The sequence below is a fragment of the Onychostruthus taczanowskii genome, unplaced genomic scaffold (genome assembly GCF_017590055.1).
Source record: "Onychostruthus taczanowskii isolate IOZ18803 unplaced genomic scaffold, ASM1759005v1 scaffold14, whole genome shotgun sequence".
Classification (NCBI taxonomy): domain Eukaryota; kingdom Metazoa; phylum Chordata; class Aves; order Passeriformes; family Passeridae; genus Onychostruthus; species Onychostruthus taczanowskii.
Genome location: NW_024498573.1, coordinates 14,656,303 through 14,683,168, shown reverse-complemented (window position 1 = coordinate 14,683,168; position 26,866 = coordinate 14,656,303). Strand labels below are relative to the sequence as shown.

Here is a 26,866-nt window from a genome sequence, read left to right as displayed (position 1 = left end):
GAGCCCCGACCTGGGAGCTGCGTCCCACCCAGCCTGCCTTGAGACTCCAGATAATTTTAGTAAGGAGGGTAATATAAAAGTGGATCTTTATTTGAAGGCCTTCAGGGGCAGTTATGGAAAGATGTCCACAAAAGCCTTCAAATAAAGATCCACTTTTCTATTCCCTCCTTGCTAAAATCATATCAAATTTCATTTCTAGATTAGGAAAAAGGCAAAAGGCTCAGTGCTGAGCTGTGCTCCCTGAAACACAGAACTGTTGGGGATGGTGTGGGAGGCAGGGGCAGTGCATCCTGCAGAGTGGGACCAAAATTCCACTGGCCAAGCTAAAATGAGAAGGAAGAGGCATTAAAAAATCAGTTTAATAATGCAAGTGAAAATAACGATTGGAGGTTGTAAATAATTATGTTTGACAGTAGTTATGGAGGGAAAAGGCTTTTGCCAGATATTTAGCTGTTGTATTGAAACTTGAAATATGTTTTCTGCACAGCATCTTGAAAAGAATTCCATCTGTGATGTGAATTTTGATTTTCTCCATGCTTAAGGGTAAATGATTGTCTATGACAGACACTAAAGAAGGTACAAGTTCCAGTAAAAGACATTTTAAAGAAAGGGAATAATAAAGTTAAATCTTTTAGACTATTCATAATGAAATAGTAATCTACAATAGCATTAGCATAATTTTAGTGGTATGGAGTGGGTTCCTAAGGCATAAAACCTCAAGCTTAGAAATCATCCTGGCTGTGAAGCCAGGGTTTAGAGTCACTATAGGGCAAATTGGCATTTTGACATTCAGAGACCTTTTTCAAGAAGTAAAAGGTTAATAGCATAAGGCCTTTTCTTTTGTAAATTTTATTCTCTGTGAAGAGGGTTGTTGAGGGTGAATCATAAAATGCTTCAGTACTTCTTGAAGAGAAAATGATAGAAAAGCAATTAGATTATGGAATCCTGAGAGTTCACATATAAAGTTACATAATTTCAGGATTTTTCTCCTATTTCTTCCACAGAGACAGTGAATGATGTCATAAAATTAAACTGTGTTTGAAATCAGGCCTACTGCTTGCCACCAGCAAAAGAATCTTTATTTTCCAATTCTGTTCTTTTCTTTCCATATTCTGTACGTTCATTAAAGGAAGCACAGTTGCCCTTTTAATCCCAACGTTCCTAAACAATTTCCCTTGAGAAAAGACAACCATGATCACAAGGCAGTTTTATTTCAAGGCCAAACACATTATTTACTGGTCCTTATTTAACAACGAATGTTAGCATTTAAGGCTTTCATTTGTACTTTAAACATGTTTAAACTCTCTTAATACTTCAAAAGTTTGAGCAGATCAGTCCTTTTGTTTGTGAAAGTGGAAACAAGATTGGAAGTAAAACTTTGGAGTCTTTTGTGCCCATCAACCTCATTAAACCAACAGCATCTGGTTTCCAATTAGGAACCACATTGAATACAGACTGCTCTCATTCCAATGGGTTTTACCAATTTTCTATAGCAAGTGCAAGACTGAGCTTGAAATCTTCAATTCCAACGCCTTAGAATAACCATTATGGAGTTTATTTCCAAGTATTGCCTTGGAATAAATTAGGAATTGCCTTGGAATAAATTGAGGAAGGCTGTGCAGCCCGGAGACCAGCCAAATGCTTTCTGCTCTGTGCAGTGGTCACAGTATTGTGCCGATGGTTTTGGTTTCACTGGGAAATTTCTTGTCCTTTTTTTCCCCCTGGGGGTTGGGGATGTGGAATTAGAAAGCCCAAACATGCAGGAATCTACAAAATGAATTAACTAGATATGCAAATCTTCTCAAGTGGAAAATTCCATAAAATGCTCTCAGATCCTTCATTCTTTGGTGTTCCATGCCTTGTATACAACATGCAGAGCAGATATTGAAGAATACTGTTAAAAATACTGTTCTACAGCCTTCCAGATCAATGTACATACATATGTAAGCACTTACAGGGAAAAGTTGGAATTTTTTACAGTACTTTGCTTTCAATTACCATATCCATTAAAGGCATCCATAAGGGAAAAAAATTTTTCTACTGTCAAAGACCACAAAATGTTCACATTAATAAAACATTGCATATTTACAAAATACTTTTAGTTCTTTATATTTAATGTAGACTTTAACTTAGACAGAAAAAATAATTCTTGAAACATGCTTTGAAAAGCTCAGACTGCTCTATAACCTGGTGTGTATTATAAATCTTTACAAACTACTAAATGGGGGCCAGAAGGCTGACTTGCCAAGGTCATAGCCCCTAAGTAACACAAAAACAAAATCCAGGTTTTCTGGTTCCTGCTTTAAGCACTAGATATTTCCTCTCTGTGCTCAGAAGAATTTTTAATGTGACTGTGTTGGCAAAATGGGGATTTAGCTGCCTTAGCTTTGCGCTGAACATATTTTTTAACTTCTGACGTTATTGAACTTTTCGAGTCCATGGTAGGAAACCACTCTGTTGTGAGTAGGTGAAGACCTACACCCCTGTTGCCAGCACATGCTAAATGATATTTTAACTTCTCTTGCTGCACCTTTTGAAGCAAATATTCTAGGAAGGCACTTATGCTTCAAAACCAGACAGTTCTGCTCGACACATTGGTCATGTGAAGCATCCAGGGTGAGGTAATGGAACATTTCACACTGTGGCAGTGGCACTGCTCTAAGTGCAAGTGCTAATAACATTCAATCACAATACACGTGTGATTTATTACAGCTTTGAATGCTTTATTTTCTCCAAAGATGCCAAAACTTGCAGCTTAGTTTTGTCCTCTAAGACAATGCAAGGTAATAAACACTTTTTCCATGTGAAAGGTCATTATTTAGGGTAAATCCTGCCCCATCTTTCTGATTTGGGTTCCAAACAGAGGAAGTAGTCAAATATTTAAAACTTTAAATATTTAGCTTATAAAGCTGACAGTCTCTATCCAAAGTTTGGAGTTGTTAGCTCTTGTCCAAGAGAAGAGTTCACTTCTGGGCCTACAGCTCTGAAGACTTCAGCATTTAACACACTTCAGTGGTGGAGCAAGAAGCCTGTATTCAAATTTCTAGCCATGATTTGTGCCCCTCTGTTTGGGGGTTTTAACAACTGCTGGTGTAGACAGCCATGAATAATGAATAATTGCCTTGAATAATGAACTATGTCATGTATTAGAAAAAACAAAACAAACAACAGAACAAACCCTAAATGTCCTCTGATGCAGAATCTCTCAAAATTGCTTAGTGACAATTTCTAGCTGAGAAGAACAAACTGAATCTAAACCAGTCCTTCATGTGGTAGTGAAGGTCATGGGTTGTGCAGTTTGACTCTCTGATGTGTCCTGTAACCATTGCCAAGGCTGCTATGTTCTGTATCCAAAGTAACACCCTCAAACCTGAAAGGATGCCACGCTGTGACCTCCTGGCCCTTTTATATGTTTCATAAGTATTGAAATTATTTAGATTTTCCAACTAATTTCATACTTCCTTGCAGGATTATTATACTCTCTGTAAATAGAAGAAAATTTCTTGAGTATTGCCTGCTACATGCAAGCCATGTTCATATGGATTGCAGATTTAAGAACAAAATGCTCATTTATTAAGAGGCTTTTCTGTGGTAAAAGCATATAATAGTAGTGTTTGCTTCTTGTCTTTTCCTTCTTTTGGTCATTCATTTACTCAAATGCTGAGCATGAAGCAGAAAAAGCTGTAGCAAGCTGTGTGTGCATGAGACAGGTAACTCAATAGTTAATGCTCCAGAGCTGATGGAATATATGGCAGGGTGAGCAGCAGAGGGGATATAATGTGGAAGGCTTGTTTCTGATATAGGATACAAATCTAATACAGAAAAACTTAATTTAATTTACTAAGCTTTTAGTGGAACTACTTTTTGTTTACTTCATAAGCTGTAATTTAAAATTCTTTAACACATTTAAAACATTTTCAGCAGCTGTGAAGGTGCATGATCCCATCTCTGTGCTGGCTTTCTGCTACTTCCTACTGACTACTGAAGCAATAGCAGATTAGAAACTATAATAAGGAGCAAGTGAATTTAATACCATCCATTATTAGAATTAAACTGACAGAATAAATGAATTCCAAATTTCAAGGACAATTGCAATTCAGTCTCTGAATCTAAGCAAGAGAGAAAATAGATAGTTTAAGTTTCATTCATGATCTCTTATATAATTACTGTGCATGAGAGTTCTAAGTGGAAGAAATCCCATTTAAATTCTTTGTTGTTTAAAGTTACCACACTCTTTTTGTCCTACACGGTGAATCCCAGGTGTGCCGGGGGTCAAGTGGCAGAACCCTTCTGGCACAGAGCCATCTTCTCCCGGTGGGAGTGGATTTTTGACTAAAGATGTGCAGGTTGCTGATATTTTAACCTGTTTGAAGGGCATATAAAGCTTCTTTCCTTGGCTGGACTTTGTAATCCCTTTGCTATTTCAGAGGAAGCAGTAACCTTCAGCGGCATCTTGGATCTGATGACTGTTTTAATTTCATAGTATTTTAAGAACTTATTTCAATACACACAATATTTAAAAACGGAGGCAGAGGTGCAAACATCGTTAACAAAGAAAACAAACGCCTGTTTTCTCGGCTGGCCCGGCGAAGGACGGCGGGAGGCTCGGGGACAGCGGCGCGGCCGCGAGAGGGCACCGCGACCCCGAGGCACGGCCCGGCCCGGCCCGGCTCGGCACGGCGGCACCGGGCAGCTCGCACCGAACCCGGCCTGCTCCCGGGAAACCCCAGCTCCGGTTCCTCGGCGTGGACAGCGTGCCCGAGGCTTTGCTTCATGTCCTTTTTCGGCAATGTGCTCGGAGACTTTATTTAACTCGCCGTATGTCGCCGCTGCCCCGGTGTTTGCATCACGGGCTTTAAAATCGGGCGGGGTTTGAAAGGCACACATCAGCCTGCGATGTGTCTGATGTGCTTGAGAGCTCCTCTTGGAGCTGTTCAGAGTGACTTATGATAAGATTCAAGGCTTGATTCCTTTGAAGTGATCAAAATTAGTCATTTCCTCTCCACCCTCCTGGCTGCTGCTGGTGGAAGCTCTGCTCTGCTGTGCAGGTACTCCTGCAGCACTGATGCTCTTGTGCTCTTCAACCAGAGTGCCACATGCTTGGGTTCCTTCAGTAGGTCTTACTTGTTGGCCATAAACTTTGAGATTTCAGGACTTCATCCAGCTGACCGGTTCCCATCAGGCCTCTAGACAACTGACTATTGTGCATGCTAAAAAGTGAGCATTTGGGAGCCATCAGCTGTCCTGCACATGTGCAGGCCACATGCACAGCACCACTGCAGCGAGCCCTGCCCTTCTCAGACAAGCTACACAGCGTGTGCCTGTGCACAACTGCCCAGGAAGTCCCCAACAAGGGACACGGTGACGTTATGCATGACACACCATGTAATTTATCTTGAAATTAACTGTAAACACTTGTGCTTGCGTGTTTTGCGAAGAATGTGTTGGAAGCTCAAAATTGTCCAGATTTCTATTTTGGTTTTTCTTTTTTTTTTTCCCCCCCTCCTTACCTCTCCCCAAGCAGCTGCTGTGATGGTTCTGTCTGGTTCTGCCCACCCTGCTCCCAGAGCTCAGCTTTCCTAGGCTGGTGTGGAGGCTGCTATTCCAAGGCAATGTTGATGGTGGATTCTCAAGAGAAGGCAGCTATAGAAGTACTTAGGTGGCAGCACTGCTTGAATGTAGATATACTCTGAACATCTGCTTAGTAAATGTCATCCCATGCTATGGGGAAAAAACTAAGCTATTTTTTTTCCTTACTTGAAAACAAATATTTATATATTAGTCAGTTTTCAAAGATGTTCTAAGTAGTGAACTACTAATTTACTAAGAGAAACTATATTTCCTTGTAGTATATTTCTTGTTGCAGAAGCAGCAGGCAAGATTTAAATCCCTGCTGAGCAGACAGCACACCTTTGATAGTAATCTTGTTTGTAAGGGGTTTTACATATATGGAAATGTTGGTAGTGTCTAATAGTCGAGGAAATAGTACAGATAAAAGCTGTCCAGCTTTAGATGGCTCCTAAAAATAACTTGCCTCAGTTTGTATTTATATTAGGAAGAAAAACTTTATTTATTCAAATTATCCAATAATTTGTAGCCTTGTGCAGTTTTGTGTTACACTTGCTGTGCTGACCTCTGCCAATGCCCTAGAAAGAGAATGAAGAGTGACTTGTTTGCCAGCCTGTGGCAATTGCTGTGAGCCAGGAGCTATGGGATGTGTGTGAAGGAAAACCAACAGAGTTAACACCCTGCTCCACTGTGGTGTGTCCTGAGATTATGTGGCCATCTCCCTTTAAGAGCTGTTTTAACTGGAATGCAGGAGAATGTGCCTCTTAGCTTTTATAAAAATTAAATATGTTTCAAGGATAGGCTCGGCTTTTGGCTCATCCGTTTTTCTGCCATTTAATCAGGTTCACTTGTCTTTCAGGGAAATTTTATTGTGAGGGATTACCACTGAAGCATGGAATATGTCAACTGCTTTGGATGGCAGTGTTGAAGAGGCTTTAGGGATATTGTTTTTTGCTATGATGTCTGCATTGCCTATAATCTTATTTACTGAGCATCCAACTGCTTCTGTACCCCCATCCTGAGGCGAGGGGTGTGTGCCTCTCCTTAGGGCTATCTTCAGGGCTGGGCAGATGATTGCTAGTGAACTAGAACAGGAAAAGAGCCTTTCCTTGGAATGATGTTGCCTGGCTGCCAAGGGAAGTCAGGTTCCAAGGAAAGTATTTTCAGTGTCAGAATGAGCTAAGGGCATACCCCATCAGTCTGTGCAGAGGAGACTTCAGAGCTTTGCGAGTACTTTGTCTTCCTAAGCAGTGCAATTTCTGTCCTGCCTGGTCTGAACCAGCTGTTCCTTGTTCAAGAGCTGATCTCTTGTAGGCTCACACTTGACAGAGCGTGCTGGCCTCAGAATAGATAGTGCTGAGTGTCGGTGACATGCCTGGAGCTGGCTGTGCCTTGGCCTCTGGAGAGGGAAAGGAGAGGGACACGGCTCAGACCCCCCATTTATCACGGCTGCTGTGGGCACTGAGGCTGGGCAGGCCTCTGGGGCTTTGCCACTTACTTCTGCTCACGCTGGTGGTCAAAGTCATTCCCCACTGCCTTTTGATCTGGAAAAGGAGAGGTTAATTTGGGAATCCAGGCAGGGTGATGCATGCCTTCCCAAGCTTTTGGTCTCTCTGAATTTGGGATGGATGAGGGGATAGTGTTTTCTAATCTTTTCTGAAACAGCATAAAGCTCAGGGGGTGACAGCCAAATCCCTCTGGGCATTTTCCAACCTCCTGTCACTTGCCACTGAGCTCCAGGGCTGGATACTGCTATACAGGGGCCACTGCACTGAGCTTTGGGTTCTCTCATAAGGGGTTGAATCTCAAGGCTTGATTAAGGTGGTTTCTATAAACAAATACAATTTTTCATGCAAATAATTCACTTTTATGTGAGAAAAACAACTTTCTTGCTTTTTCAGGCAAAGACAAGGAGGTTAACTTGTGGTCTTGCTTGTGCTCTTTGACAAATTTGCCTTCACAGGGAAACACTTGAGTGCCAAATCTTTGCTCGTTACAGAAGGCAGTAGACAAGTAGCTGCTTTGCTGGCTGTGAAGGGGGACACTTGACTGGTTTGGGCAAAAACAGCTATCCAGGAGGGCAGGAATGGCTCAGGTAATTCCAAACTTCAGTAATCAAAACATGAAGAAAATTCTGTCAGAAATGAACAGGTTATTTGGGATTGCTACTGCAAACTGGAAGGCCACATCCATAGCTTGTGGTGAACTACTAGCTACTAGCCCTTCACTTAAAATACTAAATATTTGTAGAAAAAAGTTGAGAGCATGTTTTGGGCACATCTGAGAACCTGAATCCTAGTGTAACTCAGCCATGTCAAATCTTTGGAGCATTGTGAGGCTTTTGTGGTAATGCTGGCCATGATCCTGATTGAAAACTTCCTTACCCACAGGATCAGAGCCTAGACTCCATAGTCATGGACCACAAGCCTTGTGATGCAGATAAAGAACAGATTATCGGTGTTCCCAAGTAAGTTAGTCATAAACCTGTCTTTTGAACTATTTTTAAGTCTGTGAAATAAGAAACAAGGTTTATTGAAACCGGCAGATGTTCATGATGTGGATCCACCAGCTTTATTTTGGGTCAGGAGGTCACTGTGTGTATGATGTACTACAGGGCAACCCTACCTGCTGAGGAGCCAAGACTAACCTTAAAAAAAATGCCTTGAGGCAGGACTGGCCACTTTCCCAGCGCTCTAGGACTTTGGGGGTGTGCTCCTTTTTTGGCCCTCTTTAGTTAAAATATGTGAGCCTTAAATCAGAACAGAATGACCACGCACACGGACCCTGCTTTTGTCTTATTAAGCACATTTTTCCAAGTTTCAACTTTCGGTGCTGAGCTTTAGCGCTCGAAGCCCAGCAGTGACCCCGGCGGAGTCCCGGGACTGGACGCGCTCGGGCTGCGGCGGGACAGGGACGGTGCCGGTGTGCGGGGAGCACAGCCCGGGTGTTCCCGGAGAGGGACAGGGACGGTGTCGGTGTGCGGGGATTACAGCCCGGGTGTCCCGGAGCGATGTGCGAGAAGGTGTCGGTGTGCGGGGATTACAGCCCGGGTGTTCCCGGAGCGATGTGCGAGAAGCACAGTCCGGGTGTCCTCATGTCCCCGGAGCGATGTGCCGTAGCAGCAGCCCCGGTGTCCCCGGCGGTGTGCGGGGAGCACAGCCCGGGTGTCCCCGTGTCCCCGGCGGGGAGCACAGCCCGGGTGTCCCCGTGTCCCCGGCGGGGGAGCACAGCCCGGTGTCCCCGTGTCCCCGGCGGGGAGCACAGCCCGGTGTCCCCGTGTCCCGGCCGAGCAGCCGCCGCCAGGGGGTACTCGGGGAGAGCGAACGCGGGCAACAAAAGGCGGCGCAGCCTCCCCGGGCGCAGGAGCAGCGCGGAGCCGCTGCTCTCCCGTTCCCGTGCTCCAGCCCGCACATTCCTTCCCGAAACCCGAACCGGGGCCGGGGGGGGGGGGCTCGCCCCCGCTCCGGGAGCCGAATCCCCCCGCCGCAGCGCCGGGCGGGAAAGGGAAGAAGGGGATGCGAGGCACCGCCGCGTCCCCTCCGCACTGTCCCCGGGCCGGCCCCGCCGCGCGCTGCCCGGTTCCCGTCCCTGTCCCGGTCCCCGTCCCGCTCCCCGCGGGTCTCGAACTCGCGGCTTTGCGGGCCGGGCCCGGGCGGGCGGTGACGTCAGGCGCGGCGGCCAATGGCGCGGCGGGGGGGGCGCGCCCCGCTCCATCCCCGCTCCGCGCTCGGCAGCGGCGGCAGCGCTGCTCCGGCACGGCTCGGCACAGCCACAGCACAGCCCGGCACAGCCCGGCACGGCCACAGCACAGCCCGGCACGGCTCCGGCACAGCCCGGCACGGCTCCGGCACAGCCCGCGGCGGGGGCGGGCCCGCGGCGGAGGGGTCGCTGCGAAGCCCCGGCCGTCCCCTCCGTGGGTTACCTGCCCGGCCCAGGTGGGGCGGTGCAGAGCGGAGGAGGCTGTTTTTGGAGGTTGCCGCCGCTCCCGATGGATGTTTTGTGTGTGTTTGCCTCCGCTCCCGGGTTCTCTTTCATCTGAGGACGCATCTGGCTCGAGCTCTGTTAAACTATCTGCCTTCTGGTACCGTTCGTAGATAACAGAAAGAAACCTGAGCCCGAAAGGCAATTCCCCACCTTCTTCCACCTAACGTGACCTTCTCGGGCGCCTTTGAAGCTTTGCTGGTGCTCCGGCGATGATGGCAGTGGTGGGTTCCCTTGGGCTGTACTAAGAGCCTCTTGTTTTCTTTTCCCTTTTTTCTTAGAGGCATTTCATCTTTAAGGGCCGGCTGCTCGCGCTCACTTTTATACCCACTGAAGCCATCGAGAACCATGTTGTGTGGTGGGAGAAGCGCGTTTCTGTGCCTCGGAACGATCCTGAGCTTTTGGAGCTCCGTGAGTTGGATGCCTGTTGGAGGATGCCCGCATAAGTGTACGTGTATTGCTTCCAACGTGGATTGTCATGGACTGGGACTCAAAACTGTGCCGAGGGATATTCCCAGGAATGCGGAGAGACTGTAAGTAAAAAAAAAAAAAAACCCGTTAAGGGCTTCTCGAGCACTTGTAGGAACACCTGGGACGAGTTTCCCAACACCTGCCTATCAGTGCCGAGCACTCGGTAACAGGAGTTTCAGCAATCCAGCACGGATTAATGTTTTCAGGAGGGAAGGGGAGGAGCTTTTCGGGACTTGCGGCGCTCCTGCCGCCGTGCCTTTGTACCAGCGATCGGTTTCAGAGTTTCACGGTAACTTTCAGCTGCCGCCCGATCGGGTTTTGCAGTGACTTGCTTGAAATGGAGTTCGGAGCTGTACCTGGAGTGCTCCCGGCTGTAATCACTGTCAGTGCAAACAGCAATTTAATATGCAATTAGAAACCTGGATGTTTTCACCTGGCGGCTGGTAGCAGTTTCTCCTTACTTTCTCAGCATGGTGATTTCATCACCATGGAAAACCGACTGCTTCCATAAACTAATTCAAACGGAGAAGTCACATTAAACAGCCTCTAATTTCTGTTTTAAACTGCTGCGGGGAAGCTGGGTATTCAATTTTTAATCTGCCTCAGGGTTTATGATAGCAACGTAACGCTGTGGGGAGCACGGAGAATAATGAATGTGTTCGTAGCAAATCCCCCGTATTGCAAGTTCTCGGGAGTTTTTAGCTGACTGTTTTTACTTGCTCACTGAGTTCCTAGGGAGAAAGCTGAAAGCAAAGTTGAGTTTTCTGATAGAGTTCTGGCACTCGCTCGGTGCAAGGGACGGCGTCTCTGACGTGCCTTAATGCATAGCAGATGGCACAGCTCAGAGTGCCCGGTGCGAGACAGGGACACGGCCGGGGGGATGCTGGAGGGACACGGCCAGGGAGGGGTGTTAGAGGGGCATTCCAGGGGTGATGTTAGAGGGACACATTCATTCCAAGGGGGAGCGTTAGAGGGACACGTCCAGGGAAGGATGTTAAAGGGACACAGAGAGGGACACGTTCATTCCAGGGGGGATGCTAAAGGGACACGTTCATTCCAGGGGGGATGTTAAACAGCCCCGGCCGGGCTCCGCAGCGCTCCGGGGTGACCCCAGGAGAGCGCACCCGGCTGTGCCTCCTGTGGGTTGGCCCCTGACTTAAAATGTTTTTGAACTTGTAAGCAAATGCTGTAGATTGTATGGCCTGACTTCCTGTTTTATTTCCTTCTGGGTCATAGACTTGGGGAAACTTCACATTCTCAGGCAGTTTTTCCTCCGAGGAAGAAAGCTGGATGAGGTTACTAAGCAAACAAAGTTTGTGTGCAAAGAGCACTCCTAAAGGCTAAGTTCTGTCCCAGAATGAAATTTTATAGAATGCTTGGCTGTTTCTAAATGCATTTTATAGCGCTGAGAGCTCTTAAATGATAGCAATATGCAGCTTTCTTACTACACTATTCTACAACCTTTAATGTTTTGTGGCCATATCAGCCCTCCTTTTAACCTCAGCTGTGTGAGCAATAGCTTTCAGATGTCAGTGCTATAGAAACCTTAACTTCTGTGTCTGAAACGGTGTGCTCTGAAATTGGTGGATACCAACCTGGCATTTCAGAGCCAAAAAATGCCCAAATCTGGAACAACAAATCCCACAACAAGCCAGTACCAGGGGAGCATGCCAAGAATGTGTGATAACATGGGTGGTTTGTGAGCTTCACTGGTGAGGCGTGTGAATGGTTTAAAGAGTTAAAGGCTAGAATTAAACTTTTAAATTGCAGGTTAAAGTGATTCACAAGCACAAGGTTAGTTGGCCACCTGAGAACCATTTCATAAATGGTAATTTGTTGTAGCTGGAGTTTCAGGGGGGGCTGATTTCATGTTGTTACTGAGTTTCATTGGCGAGAACGAACATCACAGAGATGTGAACTTTCCTTGCCTGCTGCAGGAAGCTGAGCCAGAAGAAGGCTTTTGGCTTTGGCAGGTTAAGTGTTAAAAAGAATGAAGGAGAGCATAATCACTGTCTTGGTCTTGTTCTTTTTTGGTGTTATTTACAGATTTAAATTTTAGATGAATGGCTTCGAAAAGAACAATAGTAGCGATTTCACAATATTCAGTTTGAACATTTAACCTCAGAGATACCACCACTGATAAATGTGAAATGTAGCTGTGTTGGATGGTTTGTTTGGGGTTTTTTAACATATATAAATAGTGTATTGTTGGATCATTCAGTGGCTGAAACCTTGTGGAAATAGGATATAGAAGGTCATGTGGTAACACTTTAATCTGTATTTTAAATATTGTTTTCAGTTTTCATTTATGTAATTCCATTTTGAGCCTTCCACTGTTTTTGTAGCGTCCAGCAACATCTTCATTACAACTGTTTTAAAGCTTGTATCAGTTTCTTCAAATCTAGATTTCTACTAATTGCACCAACTTGGGCTTTCTGATGTAAGCAGTAGAGAGAAAAAGACTCTATTCCTCTGAGTGTAAATTCTGCTCACAGCTGAAACATCAGCCAGCCACAGGATATATCAGAGTATCTCATTCTGCCCTGTGGTCCACAGCAACCTGTAACTATTTATGACATAACAGTGGGTTGATGTGTAATCTTCTTACTAGTATGTTTAGCATGTAAATAAGACCAAATTGATCATATCTGAAATCACAAAAATATTTTTAATCTCGGAGACATGTTTATATGTTGGGAAAATAATTTTAACAAGTTTCTTGATGGCCACACACGAAGTGCCTTTTTAAACTGTTGTGCTCTGGAAAGGTATTTATTTCTCTCTGCATTCTCCTGAGCTAAAAATTCCACATACCTGTTCAAGTCGGAAACTTTTTGCTTTAATTAGTAAAAGATCTAATAGCACCACTTAAAATATTTTGCCACCAAGCTTTTAGAGTTATGTTTGGACAAATGTTACAGATTGTTTGGGCTAATGGAGCCAAGTTAAATATTATTCAAATTTGTGTTAATATGAAACCCAGGAAAACTGAAAATATTAAGGAAACAATGGGAAATATCTTCAGGGGAAAAAGAATTTCTTATTGAGACGTTCTATTAAATGAACTAGCTTTGATTACTGATTTTTCCTGAGAAATGAGATGCATGCTTGATTTCTTTTTTTTTTTTCCCTGAACACTTTGAAGGGCAGTAGGTTTGTACCTGTGATTTCTGCCTTGAAGGAAATCCACAGATTAACCAGTGATCACAGAAACAGAGCTATAAAACAATCCTCTACTTCTATTTTTAATTTTTACACAGACTGATCTTTATAGTAACTTTGCAAATACAGCAAGTAGTGTTAGGTTTGTGCTGCAGTTTTTACCTTGTGATTACATTCTATGATAGTCTTCTAATTGTGTGGTTGAGGTGGAAGCTTTGGCTCACCTCTCATAAAGAGCTAAAAAGAGGTGAAAATTGTCCTGCTGCACAACGAAATTACTCGGTCTGGAGAAAATAAGTGGTGAAGCAAATCCTTGTCACTTCCAGGAGTGACTTGCAGTTATGCTTGCTCTGGAGAAGGAATGCTCAGCATAGCCATCATATTCCATATTTGCAGTATGTCCTCATGTTGCAGAATGTGATGCTCCACAGGGGTCCTTGAGCAGGATGGCAGAGCTGCCCTTGTAGTTTTTGTTAGTATTTTCTGATCCCTTCCACACTTGTGAGCAACTTAGCACCTCACCAAAAATAGAGGTTGATAGAATTTTTGTATTTTGGAGAAAAACTGATAATTTATTAGATAACTTCTGGAGTGGGCATAGCAATTCTTATATTTTGTCTGGGCAACTGGTAAGACATTTGATCTAATAAAGGAAGAAAATTTAAGACTATGTAAACACATCCATGAGGATCCCAAATATTTTACAAGTATTTTACCTTTCTAAAACGTTCCTTAGGATTGCTCTATCAAACTCCCATAACCAGAATTTCCTTAGCTGTGCTTCAGTTATTGGATGTGATTATTTCTACAATTTCTATAATTTCCTTCAGTGGAAATGTTTTCTATACGTGTAGAGTGTCATATATGTGGCTCTTTATGACATTTAATAATGCTGGTAGCCACATTCAGTTTGAGATGATGCAGAAATGCAGTGAGCAGATCAAAGCCTGACAGCTGAGCTCCTCAGCTCTGAAAGGAACCAGTGATACTGAGAAGCTGCTCAGAAGTCTTCTGGGTCAGTGTCTGCCTCCTGCTTGAATGTGAAGCAGGAACCTTTGTGATTTTCCTCCCATTCCTGCCTGCTTATCTCCTTGTCTGTTAGCAGCACATTACATATGTATAAAAGCTTATTTGGGGAATTTAACCATGTTTGAGTTCTTGATGAGTTTGTTTGGTGGCTTAGGCTCTTGTTTAATTGATAGCTCTCCTGTGTTAGTCATTGCTTTGTTTTGCCTTTCATTTGAAGGATTCTTTACCTTGCTAAATTGATAAAGCTTGCAGGACTAATCTGTTCTGTGCTTTGTCTGAGCAGCTAAATTGAGTGTGTCCACATTTAGGTGCAATTTAGAAGCTTAGTCATCTGCTTACTCCTGAGTTTTCATGTGGTCTGGGGTTTCTGTTACACAAATATATTATTATGGTGGTTTTGGCCTAGGTGCATGGAGCTGCTGAAGTTGCACTGGCTTGTAATAAGTCTTCAACTTCCTCAATTCTGTCTCCAAATTAAATCTAAGCTCCTGTCTTGAGTGCTTCCATATTCCTGCAGAAGGCGATGTTAAACACATGCAAATATAATTCTGTGACTCTTGCACTGACATTCTGCTGTTCTAGAGTTCTTCCCACTAGGGGTTACCACTCATTTGTTTGTAGTAATTGTCTCCAAAACCTTGCATGGAGCATTTCTCAGATATTTTTTTCCCTAGGTCATGTGTCAGTAAGTGGATGTATGTGGCTTTAACTTGGAAAGCTTGCTCTTGGAGGGACTGATCCTGGGAAAACTCCACTGGGTTCTCTGATTTTATGGGGATACTTCCCTTTCCTAGTGTAACTCTGACTAGCAGTGCTTGAGTGGATGTTGGCACACACCTGGGCAGGATCAGTCTGCTGCTGTTAAATTTGTGACGTGGTTTTGAAGTGATGGGAGCAGGAAGGAGGATGGAATTAGCTGGTGTAAATTGGTAGCTGCAGAAGCAAGCAGTGGCCATTGTCATGTTGCCTGTATTTATTTGCACAAATTTGGATTAGGTTTTGAGATGAAAGAGACCAGGCTACTTCCTGCAGAACTTTTTAATGAGCTTCTCTGAGACTATTTACTTTTATTCATACTCTTACTTTTGCAGCTGAGTATTGATTCATGCAAAGGAATTAGGCCAAAGGAAAATTGCCCCTCTAAAGAGCAGCTGTTTTTGTATCCCTGGAATCTGTGCACTGTATGGGTTTGGGGAGCCATGTAGCCAAGAATACAGGTACAGCTTACCTGTAGGGATGTGAGGCCAATAAAAAAAGTAAATCCTGATGCTCTTCTATTGCCACTGTAGTTTTATAAAACTGTTTTACATTGTCATTTGACCTTTACAGTGAGAACTACCTGTCATCTTTTGGAATGTCACTGCCAGGGTACAAACATTTCCAGTTGTGTTTAAAACAAAAGTAGCTTGTCCTGCATGGACACTGGCTCTGATATTAGTTGTCTGTGTTTTCAAGAGTATTTAGGCTAGTCCTCAACCTCCACAGAGAAGAGAAAAATCATTTTTTCACAGAAATCTCACAAGATGTTTGGAGATAATGATGATAGGGGAAAAGGACTTGGCTCTAATAAGGATATTCAGTGGGTCATTTCAGTGACTGCATGTGAAGAAGTGAGTTTGTTTACTGCAGAGACTGTTCAGAAGGCTTAAATAGGATGTGTTCCCTCCCAGGAGCTAACAGCCCAAATGACTTTAAGCTTAATTTTCCCAAAACCCTTGATCAAGTTTGTGTTGCTTGATTTCCCACAGTGTGAAACACCTGTAGGAATCCACTCACACATCTTGTGGTCCCACAGCTCTCTGAAGGGGCTTCTCTTTCCCTGCTGGGCTTAATTTCCATCCTGCAGGACAAAACAGTGATGTCTGTCCTCCTCAGGGAGGAGGAGACCCAGCAAGTGTCTAACTTCAGGTGAGGAAGGAAAATAAGTTTGGGGAGAAAAGCCAAAGTGAACCTCCGAGTACAAAGCTTTTCCAAGAAGAATGATGTTGGCAACACGATGGAGAAGGGCTGACTGCAAGGGACGTGGGGCACTGTCCGTCTGTCCGTCTGAAGTTCCTTCAGGCACTGTCCATCTGTCCGTCCTGGTACAGGGTGTAGACGGAGCAGTGTTCAGAAAATGTTATCACAGTTTTATATCTAGTTTTAAAATAGTTTTATTCTCTGTCCTCTTGTGAGGTCTGAGGGACAGCTGGTGGGAATGTGCCTTCTGTCCTTGGCTCCTTTCTGCTCTGGGGTCCCAGGAAGCTTCCAGAAGCTCTCACTGATTCACGTGCTGTAGCACAACCCAGTGTGGGTTGTGATCTGGCACTGCTGTGCTGACTCCCGTCCCTCTATGCTCACCAACAGTTTGCCAGTGTAAAGCAGTAGCAATTTTACTTTTTTATTTGTTGTGTAAGTCGTTAGGATAAGAAAAGGCTGGGTTCCAGTCATATTTGGGTTGCAATATGGCCCAGGCTGCTCTGTTTTCAGTATTTTTCAAGTCTTTCCTCCAGACATCTGTAATGCATAATTTCCAAGTTTGTTTTCAGTGTTTTCTAGTCAGACATATCATCATTTCAGGTCTTGAATGGATCTTGTCAATAGCAAGAATGCTTCTTCCCCATTAGCAAATGGCCTTGTAAGCAACTGACACTTTGTCTAATGGTATTAAACACATCAAAGATAAGGGGGCAGGTCTGTGCTCTGTACTCAGTAAATTTCAGATTGAGTTGAAGGCCATCTCCACAGAAAAGAGAATTTAAGAGGCAGATTCTTGCCTCTGCCAGTTATTTTCAGCCTCTTTTATTTTTTTCCCCCTGCAACTGAATCTGGTCTGTCAGTTGTCTCTGTCAGAATAAATTTTTGTATTTTGCTTTTACACCATCTGTTTGATGGCTGCAATATATGATTTTAATCTTATGATTGATAGATTTCTGGAGCTTTTAATTAGATTTTTACCTTTCTATTTGTGATCTACTTTTTTTTCTAAGACCCTAATTTTGTCTCTCAGGTAGAAATGAGACTGTAGCCATTGCTTCAAATCTGCTTTGCTGTCACTGGTGAAGGGAGCATTTACAGTAAACATGAGTATGGTTAAAATGAGGCAGAAAACCCAGTTTTAAAGCTGGTCTTGTCTTATCAAGGGTTTTGGGAAAATTAAGCTTCAAGTCATTTGGGCTGTTAGTTCCTGGGAGGGAACACAATGAATTTCCATTGATCAGCTTTCAAAATCTATCTGAAATTTGCTTCTAAATTGATTATGGAATTGGTGTTCCCAGCAGTTCATTTTACCTGTTTTCCTCAACAGCTGCAATACTGTTGCAGAAATTATTCTTACCTTTCTGGCAGAGGGACTCCTCGGGAGAGTCCTGTGTTCTTCCTGCCTGCAGGATGCTGTGCCTGCCTTTATTCCTGCTGATTCCTGGAGAGGGATCAGCCTGCTGGAATTAGCACCAGGGTGCTGCAGAGAGCTCTCAAACACCTGTAAATGCTGTGGGAGTGCAGGCAGCACTGAGCATTTTGGGACACCCTGTCCCTGGCGGTGCCTGACCGCCCTGTGCACAGTCAGTGTGGTTTGGGACAGCAGTGTTGTATTTCATTAGTTAGAACTAATGTTGTATTTGGGAATTAATTGGAATTAATATTGTATCTGGGAATGAATTTGAATGAATGTTGTATTTGGGAATTAATTACCCCTCTTCTGCAGTGTGGGGACACCGTGGTGACATTGTTCTGTCCCTGCATCCCGGCAGTCACCCACAGCACAGGACACAGGAGCTGCCTGCAGTTCTTCAGGGTGCTTTCTCTGTTTGCTTTACAGAGACACAGATTGGTGATTCTGTTTCAGCCAGGGCTCTGTGGAAGGGGTCTGGAGGTCGATGATTTGGAGATCAGTAACCCATTTTTAACAGCCTGTCAATGTGCCTGTAATGTGGGGAGGATGGTGCTGAACTCCGTTTCTGATAGATTTATTCTTTTTTCCCTTCCCTTCTGATGCTGTTTCTTGAGAAGAGCAGTCCTTGTTAAAAACAAACAAACAAAAAAACCCCACAACCCAAAAAGCTCCCCCCAAAAAAAACCCCAAAGCCACCAGTTTGTTTTACAAAACTTAAAATTTACTGTAATTTTAATTCTATCAGTTAAAAATACAGAGTGCAAGGTAGGCTGTTGGATTGAGTACAGTGCCTGCTGTACTCACAGTTCTGTTTCATCTGCTTGTCTTCATCTCTTTGCTCTTTTTTCTTTGCAGAAAATCCCTTGGGAAATCTTTGTTTGTGCAGTGCTCAATATGAGGGAATTTTGAGCTATTGTAAGGGTGCTTCTAGGCATGATAACAGAAATGGTAATAAATTTCATATTAGTAGAGCTGAGGTTCTGATCTCCAAAATCACAGCACAATCAAATGCAGCTTTTAATGTGTGTCTCCAAACTTCATTTCAAGAGCTGGATTCTGTCAAGGTTGGCTATTTCACTATGGGCAGAGAGGGACAGGATAGAGGGGAAGACTGTGGAAATCAACTTTCTTGTGAAATGTGTCAAAAGACAAGCATTTAACTCTTAGGAAGGTAACAGAATGAAGGTGCATGCTAATAGTTAGAGGACTATTCCTGAATCCTTGGTGGGTTTTTTTTTTTCCGTTGTTTTTTCCTTTTCTCCTGTGGCAGGTAAGAATGTGATAATTAACTGGTACAGAATACAAGTGTTAGTGGACTGTGAGCTATTACTGGTGTACCTAATAAATAATCCTGAAACTTTCAAAGGATACCATGAGTTGTGAGCCTTCCTCACTTTCTCAGGTCAGAGTAGAACCAAGTATTTTAAGGCAGTTTAGCAAAACTGTCCCTCTGAATTGTCATCGCTGACCTTTTCTCTGGGTGTGCACTGGACAATATTGAGCACTTCTTCAAATATTTTAGCAGCTTTTTAAGTTCAAGTAGTACTTGGTTGTCTGTCTGCCTAAGAGGGTTTTGGGCGTTAGCATTAAATGCAGTGTCATATGTTACAAGATACCAACCTGATGAAAAAATTTTGACTTGGAAAAGTTTTTTGCACAAATAATTTGTCCCAAAATAGAAAATATTCCAATTCCTAACTTCCGTTTTCCTTTGAAGATTACAAAAGGCTTATCCAGTAACGGAAGACTCTTCCTTAGAATTTTATATTGTGTTCCTTGGGAAGGGCTGTCTTATTCAAGGTGGAAGAACAAAGAAATCCTGCATTGTTGCCCATTCCCTATGTAAGAATATAATTTAACTTTACATTAATGATTTTTCTGCTCTCCCAGTAAGGAAACAGCAGTTTGCCCATTCTCTCTGATTTAGGATAGAGTGTGTAGCACAAAAAGTTCACATAACAGATGTGATCAAAGGACATCCAGCCCATTAAAGTAATCCTGCATGTGTCCACAGCTTGTCTACGGCTATGGAGACAGCAATGTTTAATTAAGGCAGTTGTGCTGTTTAAATATGACTCTGAGAAATTTCAGCAAGGAGAAGATGAGTCCAGAAAGCAGTTTGTGTCTTGTGCCTTCCTGTTTGTCCTGAAGCTTGTTTTGCCTGGACTTTAGTGGGAACTTAACTTATGGATTTTCTCCAGTTTTGTCTTTTGTCTGTGTGATGGTTTTGTTTAGACTGGGGAGGCATTATATTAGGAAGGCTTTTTTGAAATGCTGATTTTGGCAAAATCTGGATGAAACATCTTTCTTTGGGGAGGGCAGCAGTGGTTACAGCATCACTGAGCAATGTGGGAGCCTCTGGGTCACAAGCTCGTGTGAAATTGCAGGAGACTGGTGAGAAGAGGCCCTGGCAGTCTCATCCTCTTGAAGTGGTAGAGCTGGTTAGAGGTGGGGTTTGGAGAGCACAGCTGGGCACAAAAGAGAGCTCATTGTGAGGCAGTGGTGCAGGGAGGCAGTTGTGCATTTCTGAAATGCCTAGATAAATGCAGCAGGGAGCTTAGTTGGAGACCAGAAAAAAAGAGGTGAAAAAAAACGATGGAAGGGAAATTCTTGAGCAAAGAGAACTTGTTTTCCAGAAGTGGAAATAGATACTGAGAAATAAGGCCCTAAGGGGGAGGCTGGTTCTTCTGAGACATGAAAACACACATCTGGATATAAGTTTCTCAGATAAGAATGTGAAAGTGTAGGAAACAGCCCAATGATCCTTTGGAGCTTTGAGTTTTAATAGATAACATGTGAAAAGGCAGCAGAAGATAAGGAGCAATCAGAAGGGTTTTATGGATTTTTGGGGGTTTGTTTGGCATTGGTTTTGGTTTTATGTTCATTGTTTTCCCTCTGGAAAGTTTTTTAGCTAATTGCTTATGAAGTTTTTTAGAAGATGAAAATGGATTGTTCCCAGTTAATCCCAGTTAATGTTAACTTCATTTTATAGAATGGATAATTTCCAAGCTGGTTCTTCCATAGCCCTCATGTATGCAGCAGGGTCAGTACAAAGTGGTTTTATAAGCATGAGGAGTTTCAGTAACTTGAAACATCAGATTTCTGTGCAAAGGCTTTAGGAAAACTTGAGTTTTGTGTTCATTTAGCAAACTCTGTGAAATCAATTCAGCTTTACTGCAGCAAGTAAAAAACCAAAAAGTGGGATGAGAATGGGGGACAAGGAAGGTGGGAATCCACTCAAGAGTGAAGAAAGTTGCTTGTAAATTGGTTGCAACATCTGGTTGCTAACATCAAGTCAATACAACCTTTCCTTCAAAATTCATTTTACATATTAAAACTGTCCTACGCATTTTATTGCAGGGTTTTGGCTTCCTCTGCTCCTCAGTGGCCTCTGTAGACATGTTACACTCAGTGTGGTGGTGCTAGGAATGAATAGGGTTGGTGAAACTGGATGCTTTTTACATTAAAAAACCAAAGCCCTGAACAGCAACAAAAAGAAAAACCCCAAACATAAACAGAGATCTCTCTTACCTTTCCAGGAAAAGATCTGGGAAGGGTTTCTAGTCTGTGCATGTCTGAAAGTGAGCAGGGTGATGAAATCAGGGCTTGATTTTCATGCCAGGCTTCACTAAAATAATTTGTTTGTTCATAGAGTGTCTTTCCAAGTTATCAACAATTTACAGCAGTGAGGAGCAGGTGTGAAATGTTGCAAATCTGAAATATCAGGGTGTCTGCATTAGTGGAGAGCACCCAAACACTGCAGCTTCTTCACTGTGATCTATTCAGTCGCACACCACACTGTTAAGTGAAATAAAAATAAATTAAAGCAATGTGTGTTCTGGGGAAGTTTGCAGCAATGCTTTTTGCCCAGATGAGTCCATAAGTGTCAAACACCGAAGCACATCTCTGTTGATATCCTGATGAGGCTGTCCATGTGGTAGCTGAGTGAAAATATGAGCAGAGAACGCTTGACATGGTCTGATTTCTGCCTTTGTGGCAGGCTGAGCTTTGGAACAACTGGTCTGGTCTGGCCACCTGAAATCCCTGGAACCAGCTGCTCCTGCTGGACATGGAAGAAGAGCCCAGTTGGAGGGGTTGGGTAGGAATGGCTAAAAAGATCAAGAATTGAAAAGAAGTAAAGAAGTGACCTTTTGTCTGTGCAATTGTTAACCTTGGGGTTTAATTTTTAGTATGAATTAAAATGATGTTGAGCTAATCTGACACAGAACTGTACTTGCTGCTCTTTGTGGTGTGCACATCCTGCCTTCTTCATATTAAACCATGTTTCTGTAGCAGCTGTATTTTAAAGTATTTTCTTTTTTCTTTTTATGCTTCGTATTTAAAGTTTTCTGCCATTCCCTGAACTCCCCCCAAAACAGAAGACAGCAAATACTTGTTTTACTTTTTCCTTTGCAGAAAATGTAGACTCATGGAATCACTAATGTTGGAAGGGATTTCATGAGATCTCCTGGTTCAGGCTGTGCTCAAAGCAGAACATAGAATTCAGACAGAAAATGTCTGTTTGGGTCTTGAACACCAGAAATTGCCTCCTGTAGTATTTTCAGTGACTTTTCCAGTACCACCCTGAGGCTGATGCTGAGTAGCCTGCCCTTTGCCATTTTGTGCTTTTTAACCTTCTCAAGGCAGAGGTGACTTTTGCCTGGGCTGTATCAGCCTGCCCTGTGCCCCAGCAGCTGTGTCCTGTCTTCTGCAGGCTCGTGCAGGTCAGGAGCTCTCAAGGGATGTTTGACTTGATCCTCTGCCACTCCTGGCTTTCCTCTGCTCTTGGGCACAGAACATGGGAGGCTGTGCTGGTCAAGGCTCTGAGCACCTCAGACTGTCACTGAACCATCACATCTTGTTTATTATTATATTATTTTAGTTGAGGTGTTAGGGCACGGGTTGGACTCGATGATTTTGGAGGTCTCTTCCAACCCAGTCATTCTATGAATTATTTTACAGCTGATGCACTGCTGGGAGCTTTTCTTGGTGACCCTTGCCAGCTTGAGCTCCAGATGAGCTTTGACTTTGCTCAGACCATCACTTGAGGTTTGGGCAGTGTTCCTGCAGCCCTGGGTGCTGTTTGTCCTCTCCCTGCTGTGCTGGAGCTCCATCACCTGGTGCCTCTTCAGCCCAGGTGTGCCCTGGCCCTAGAGGAAGTGCCAGGACAGCCTCCACCCCTGCAGTGCCTCTGTCCTTCCCCAGAGCACAGGTGACACTGCCAGAGGGATCTGGAGCACATCAAGAGCAAGTGCAGACTCTGGGGACAGAGGTGAAGGACACAGAGTATAAAATGTACTGTTAAACATTATGCTGTCAGCATAACAATTCCTTTATGTGGGTAATGAAACCTGTGCACTCTAATTATTAGACAGGAATTCCTGCAGGCTGAGACAAACATGTATTTCCTTGGAAGAAGCAGAATACTTGAATTACTCAATCCATTATTCTGCTTTCTGTGGGCCTTGGTGTGACTTCCACTGCAGTCTGCTGTAGGGAATTCAGCCTGGAATTCAACTGCACAAGTTGCAAAAAGTGAAGGGTTTTTTTCTCCTGGATATTTCTTAACATTTGTAGTTTGCCAACTATTTTTTTTTTCTTATTTTTATAAGGATGAGGGCAGAAGTGTGTTGTCTGCAAGCAGTTCCAGATCGTTTGGACACTTAATGTGTGTTATTAACCAAGCACCGCTGTAATGGGCTTAAGAATGGACAGCTTATTCACAAAATTAGGGCACTTAACCTCGAAGGTCCGTTTTTCTCATTGTTCAGACAGAAAGAAAACAGTCTGACTCATACCTGAAAGCCTTCTCTAATCAGAAGAGAGGATCTAACCTTTTTTGAATTAAAAGCTGTCGTGTAGGTGTGTTACAAAACTATGATGGACTGCAGCATGGGATTTGCACACTCCAACTATTGTGTGACTGTTTAATTGCTGTTTAAATTTTCCTGAGGACTGAAAATATCCAGGGTCACACACGTGGTATGCAACAACTACAGCAAAAATTCAGCACTGTTGAATAGTGAGTTGGTTGTTACTCTTGTGTAAGATGTCCACGTTGTTGGATCCCAGTATTTCTGTGTGGATCTGTGCAGTCCTTGTTTCTGAAACTATGCAGAATATTTGGAAAGCGCTGCTGGTTGTAGCAGGGCTTGTCTTTTTCTCTTAATATTTTCCCACCTGTGCCTTGTCCTTACTGCAGATCAGGGAAGGGGGTCCGCAGTCTCTGAGCTGCTGGTTATAGTTTGCAGTAGGATCTCCCCTTAACCTTTCTTTAATTTAAGTTCAACAAACCCAGGTGTCTCAGCCTCTGTTCAAATGTCACCAGACAGCTTCCTGAGAGTCTCCTTCCTGTCCTGAGAGCCTGCACTGACCCAGGATTGCAGATGGGCTGTCAAAAACCTACAGGACAAGACAGCAGTGAATTCTTCCAAATTCTCAAGCCCTCTGTCTGTGGTTGAGGTGGCCTTTGCTGCTCCAAGGGCCACTGCTGGGGTTTTGGGGACAGTGGGACTCCAGGAGACTTTGCTGCAAAGCATCTTCCTGCTCATGCAGTGCCTCACCTGGGCTGCTTGCATGAGTTTATTTCCTCTCAGGTGGAGGGCTTTGAATATTTTCCTTCTATTGAACTAAATGTTCAGAGAGTGCCAGTCTTTCTAGAGCTTAGTAGAAATAAAAATAAATTCTCATGCTCCTTTGCAAAGTCAGCTGATAAGAAGAAAAAAATAACTTGAGTCTTACAGAGATGAAATGTACTATTTTTTAAAAATTGGAATTACCTCAGCTGAATATGATTTTGAAGTTTTAGTCTTTAGAAGTGATGTTCATACTTGCCCATGTGATTTGGAAACTGGTGGAATTTGTGTATTTCATAAAACCCAGTCCCAGGAATTCATTTCCTGCATTGCAAAACTTGAGATGAAAATATGTTCAATCTGAAGATATGCAGATTGTGCTGCCAGAGGGCTTCAGGATAGTGTTATAATTGAGTAGTTTATCACAGTAACTTTGAAGTTCTTGGATTGAAGGCAAAAGAGAAAATTGCCAAGTGCTTTCTGTTGGGAATTATGGTCATTTAAGGTTAAGAGGCTGGTGGCAGTTCATGCCCATTAGAGAAAATTAGCTGCACAGCAGAAATCCTGGAAAATGGTTAAAATAATTAAACAGACACTGGGTGTGTGAAGACTGGAAAGGGCAGCCAGAATCTGCTGTGTGGGTACATTCACACATGGGAGTGCATTTTTGTCCCTTTCCTGGTCCTGGCTTTAGCATGTTCTCAAGCCAAGAACTAAAGCACTCCTAAAGAGGGGAGGCTTTACTGAACAGCTTTTTGCCTCCAGCCCTGCAGACACCTTTCCTAAAAATCACGAAGGTTTTCCTCATGGCTTTAAGTTTCTGGAGTGCAAGAGACAGCCAGGTCAAGGGTGAAAAATGTATTGCTGTGGAAAATGCAGGTTTGTTCCAGCTCAGGTGCTGTTGTTACCTGGGGTGGTGACAACAAAGCACAGAAAATCTTCCAGGGGATGACTCAGCTGCCACTCAGGATGCTTTGGGCTGACAAAGTCCTTTGGCAGTGCGGTGACACAGAAAAAGCCTTGATTCTCAGAAGTGAGGGCTGCTTTAGTTACTTGGAGGAATTGGGCTAATGAAAAACATCAGGAATCTGGATTAATTCATTATCACTTGAATTTTGGCTCCCATGTTTTCAATGTAGATTTGCCATATAAAATAAACCCTTTGGAATGTGGTACAGATTAATCATAGCAAAGGATGTGTGCTGTCACTTCAAAACAGGTGCTCTTAAGTTTCTTGGGAAATTATTTTTCTTCTATTTTTCATGAACATTTGGAAGTTGCATGAATTGTGTCCCAGGTGAAGTTTGTTTTGATGGGAATTGTAGATGGTGTGTTGGATCCTGACCTGTTTTTAGGGGGAACAAGAGAGGTTTTTATTAGTTCCTAACTTTGTTCTGTGACACACAAATTTTATGCATTCCTTCTTGGAAAATAAAAAAAATGAGGTGAAGAGAAATTCATCTTCCCTGTAGATTGTGGGGTGTTGGTTGAATCAAGATTCCTTTCAGAGTGTTGGGTTCTGGGCTGATTTGTTTGTCCCTGCTTTGAACTGGTGTGTGGCAACCACTTTGAGAATGTAACAGGAACAGAAACTCAACTTTGTGTTTGAGGTTCTGTGACTAGAAATGAATATTTACCTTACTTAGGAAGCAGCTGGACAGGAAAGAATCCTGGTGCTGTTTAACTTGGGTAAGAGCTGTTTTTTGAAGTGTATGGCAGTTCATTTTTCCTTAAATCCAGTTTCCCTACTGCTCTTATTGAATTCTTTATTGATGTAAATGAAGAAATATCTGAGACTGCAATTAAGTTTGGTGCTCCTTCTCCTTAGATGGCAGGTTATTTTTGTTTTCCATGGGTTTTCATTTTAGGTTAAAGACAAATAATATTAATTAGACAATAGATATTTTTAAAATATTGCCCATCTAGGACTTTTGTTTGTCACTGAAATGCAAAATCAGCTACTGCCATGAAATTCTTGGGCGTCAAGGATCTTCAGTTTTGTTGTTAGGAATGCCACTGTTTGCCAGATGGGCACCTGAGAATTCTCTGAAATAGAGGCAAATTTATTGTTTTTGAGCAGTCATTGATAATAAATGGCTTTAACCAAGTGCAACAACTGTGTTCCTTCTAGAATGGGCACTAAATTTAGGCAATTTGTTTTCTGACCAAAAGGTAACAGAATTAGGCCTGAAGTCTGGTAGTTTTTCAGTTTTTCAGAAAAAAATACTGTTTTTTTTTTTTTAAAGCACGGAATAGAACCTTGTCTTAAAGCAAGCACAGCATTTGCAGTAAGAACATCAGAATGAGTGTGTTTTGTCTGCCCTTGAGCTTGTGCCCATGTATCACAGGCTGCAGAGCCAAACCATGACAGAGCTGTAGAGAGAGAACTGGTTTGTGCTTTAGTTAAGAGTCTTCAATTTGGCTTCTCTGTGCCTGGAAAAGCACAACTGGGCAACCAGAGCTCTGAAATGAGCAGCTGATTAAAGGACCTCAAACCCGTAGTCTTGAAGATGTTGAGGAATTAAGTTAGGGATTGACCTGAGTATGTTTAAGATTCACAATTATGATGAGGGCCCAAACTTTATTATCCAGTTATCTTGGGTGTTATAATAGAGAGGGGGTTCAGATGGTAGCAGGATAACCTCTGACTAGAATAGGAACTTGTAGTCTAGTAGTGTTGCTTTGAATTTTTACATCCTTGTATATA

The 26,866-nt window shown here is 43.2% G+C and overlaps 1 protein-coding gene across 2 annotated transcripts in view; it reads left to right on the top strand.

Moving 5' to 3' along the window:
* The first annotated feature begins 9,387 nt into the window (after positions 1 to 9,387).
* Positions 9,388 to 26,866, top strand: part of SLIT3 (slit guidance ligand 3) — a 471,830-nt gene continuing 454,351 nt past the window's right edge. For both annotated transcript variants that reach the window (XM_041397819.1, XM_041397817.1), the window contains exons 1-2: positions 9,388 to 9,649; positions 9,831 to 10,082. In XM_041397819.1, the coding sequence (XP_041253753.1) occupies positions 9,898 to 10,082 (185 nt within the window). In that variant the 5' untranslated portion in view covers positions 9,388 to 9,649; positions 9,831 to 9,897. The remainder of the gene's footprint in view (positions 9,650 to 9,830; positions 10,083 to 26,866) is intronic.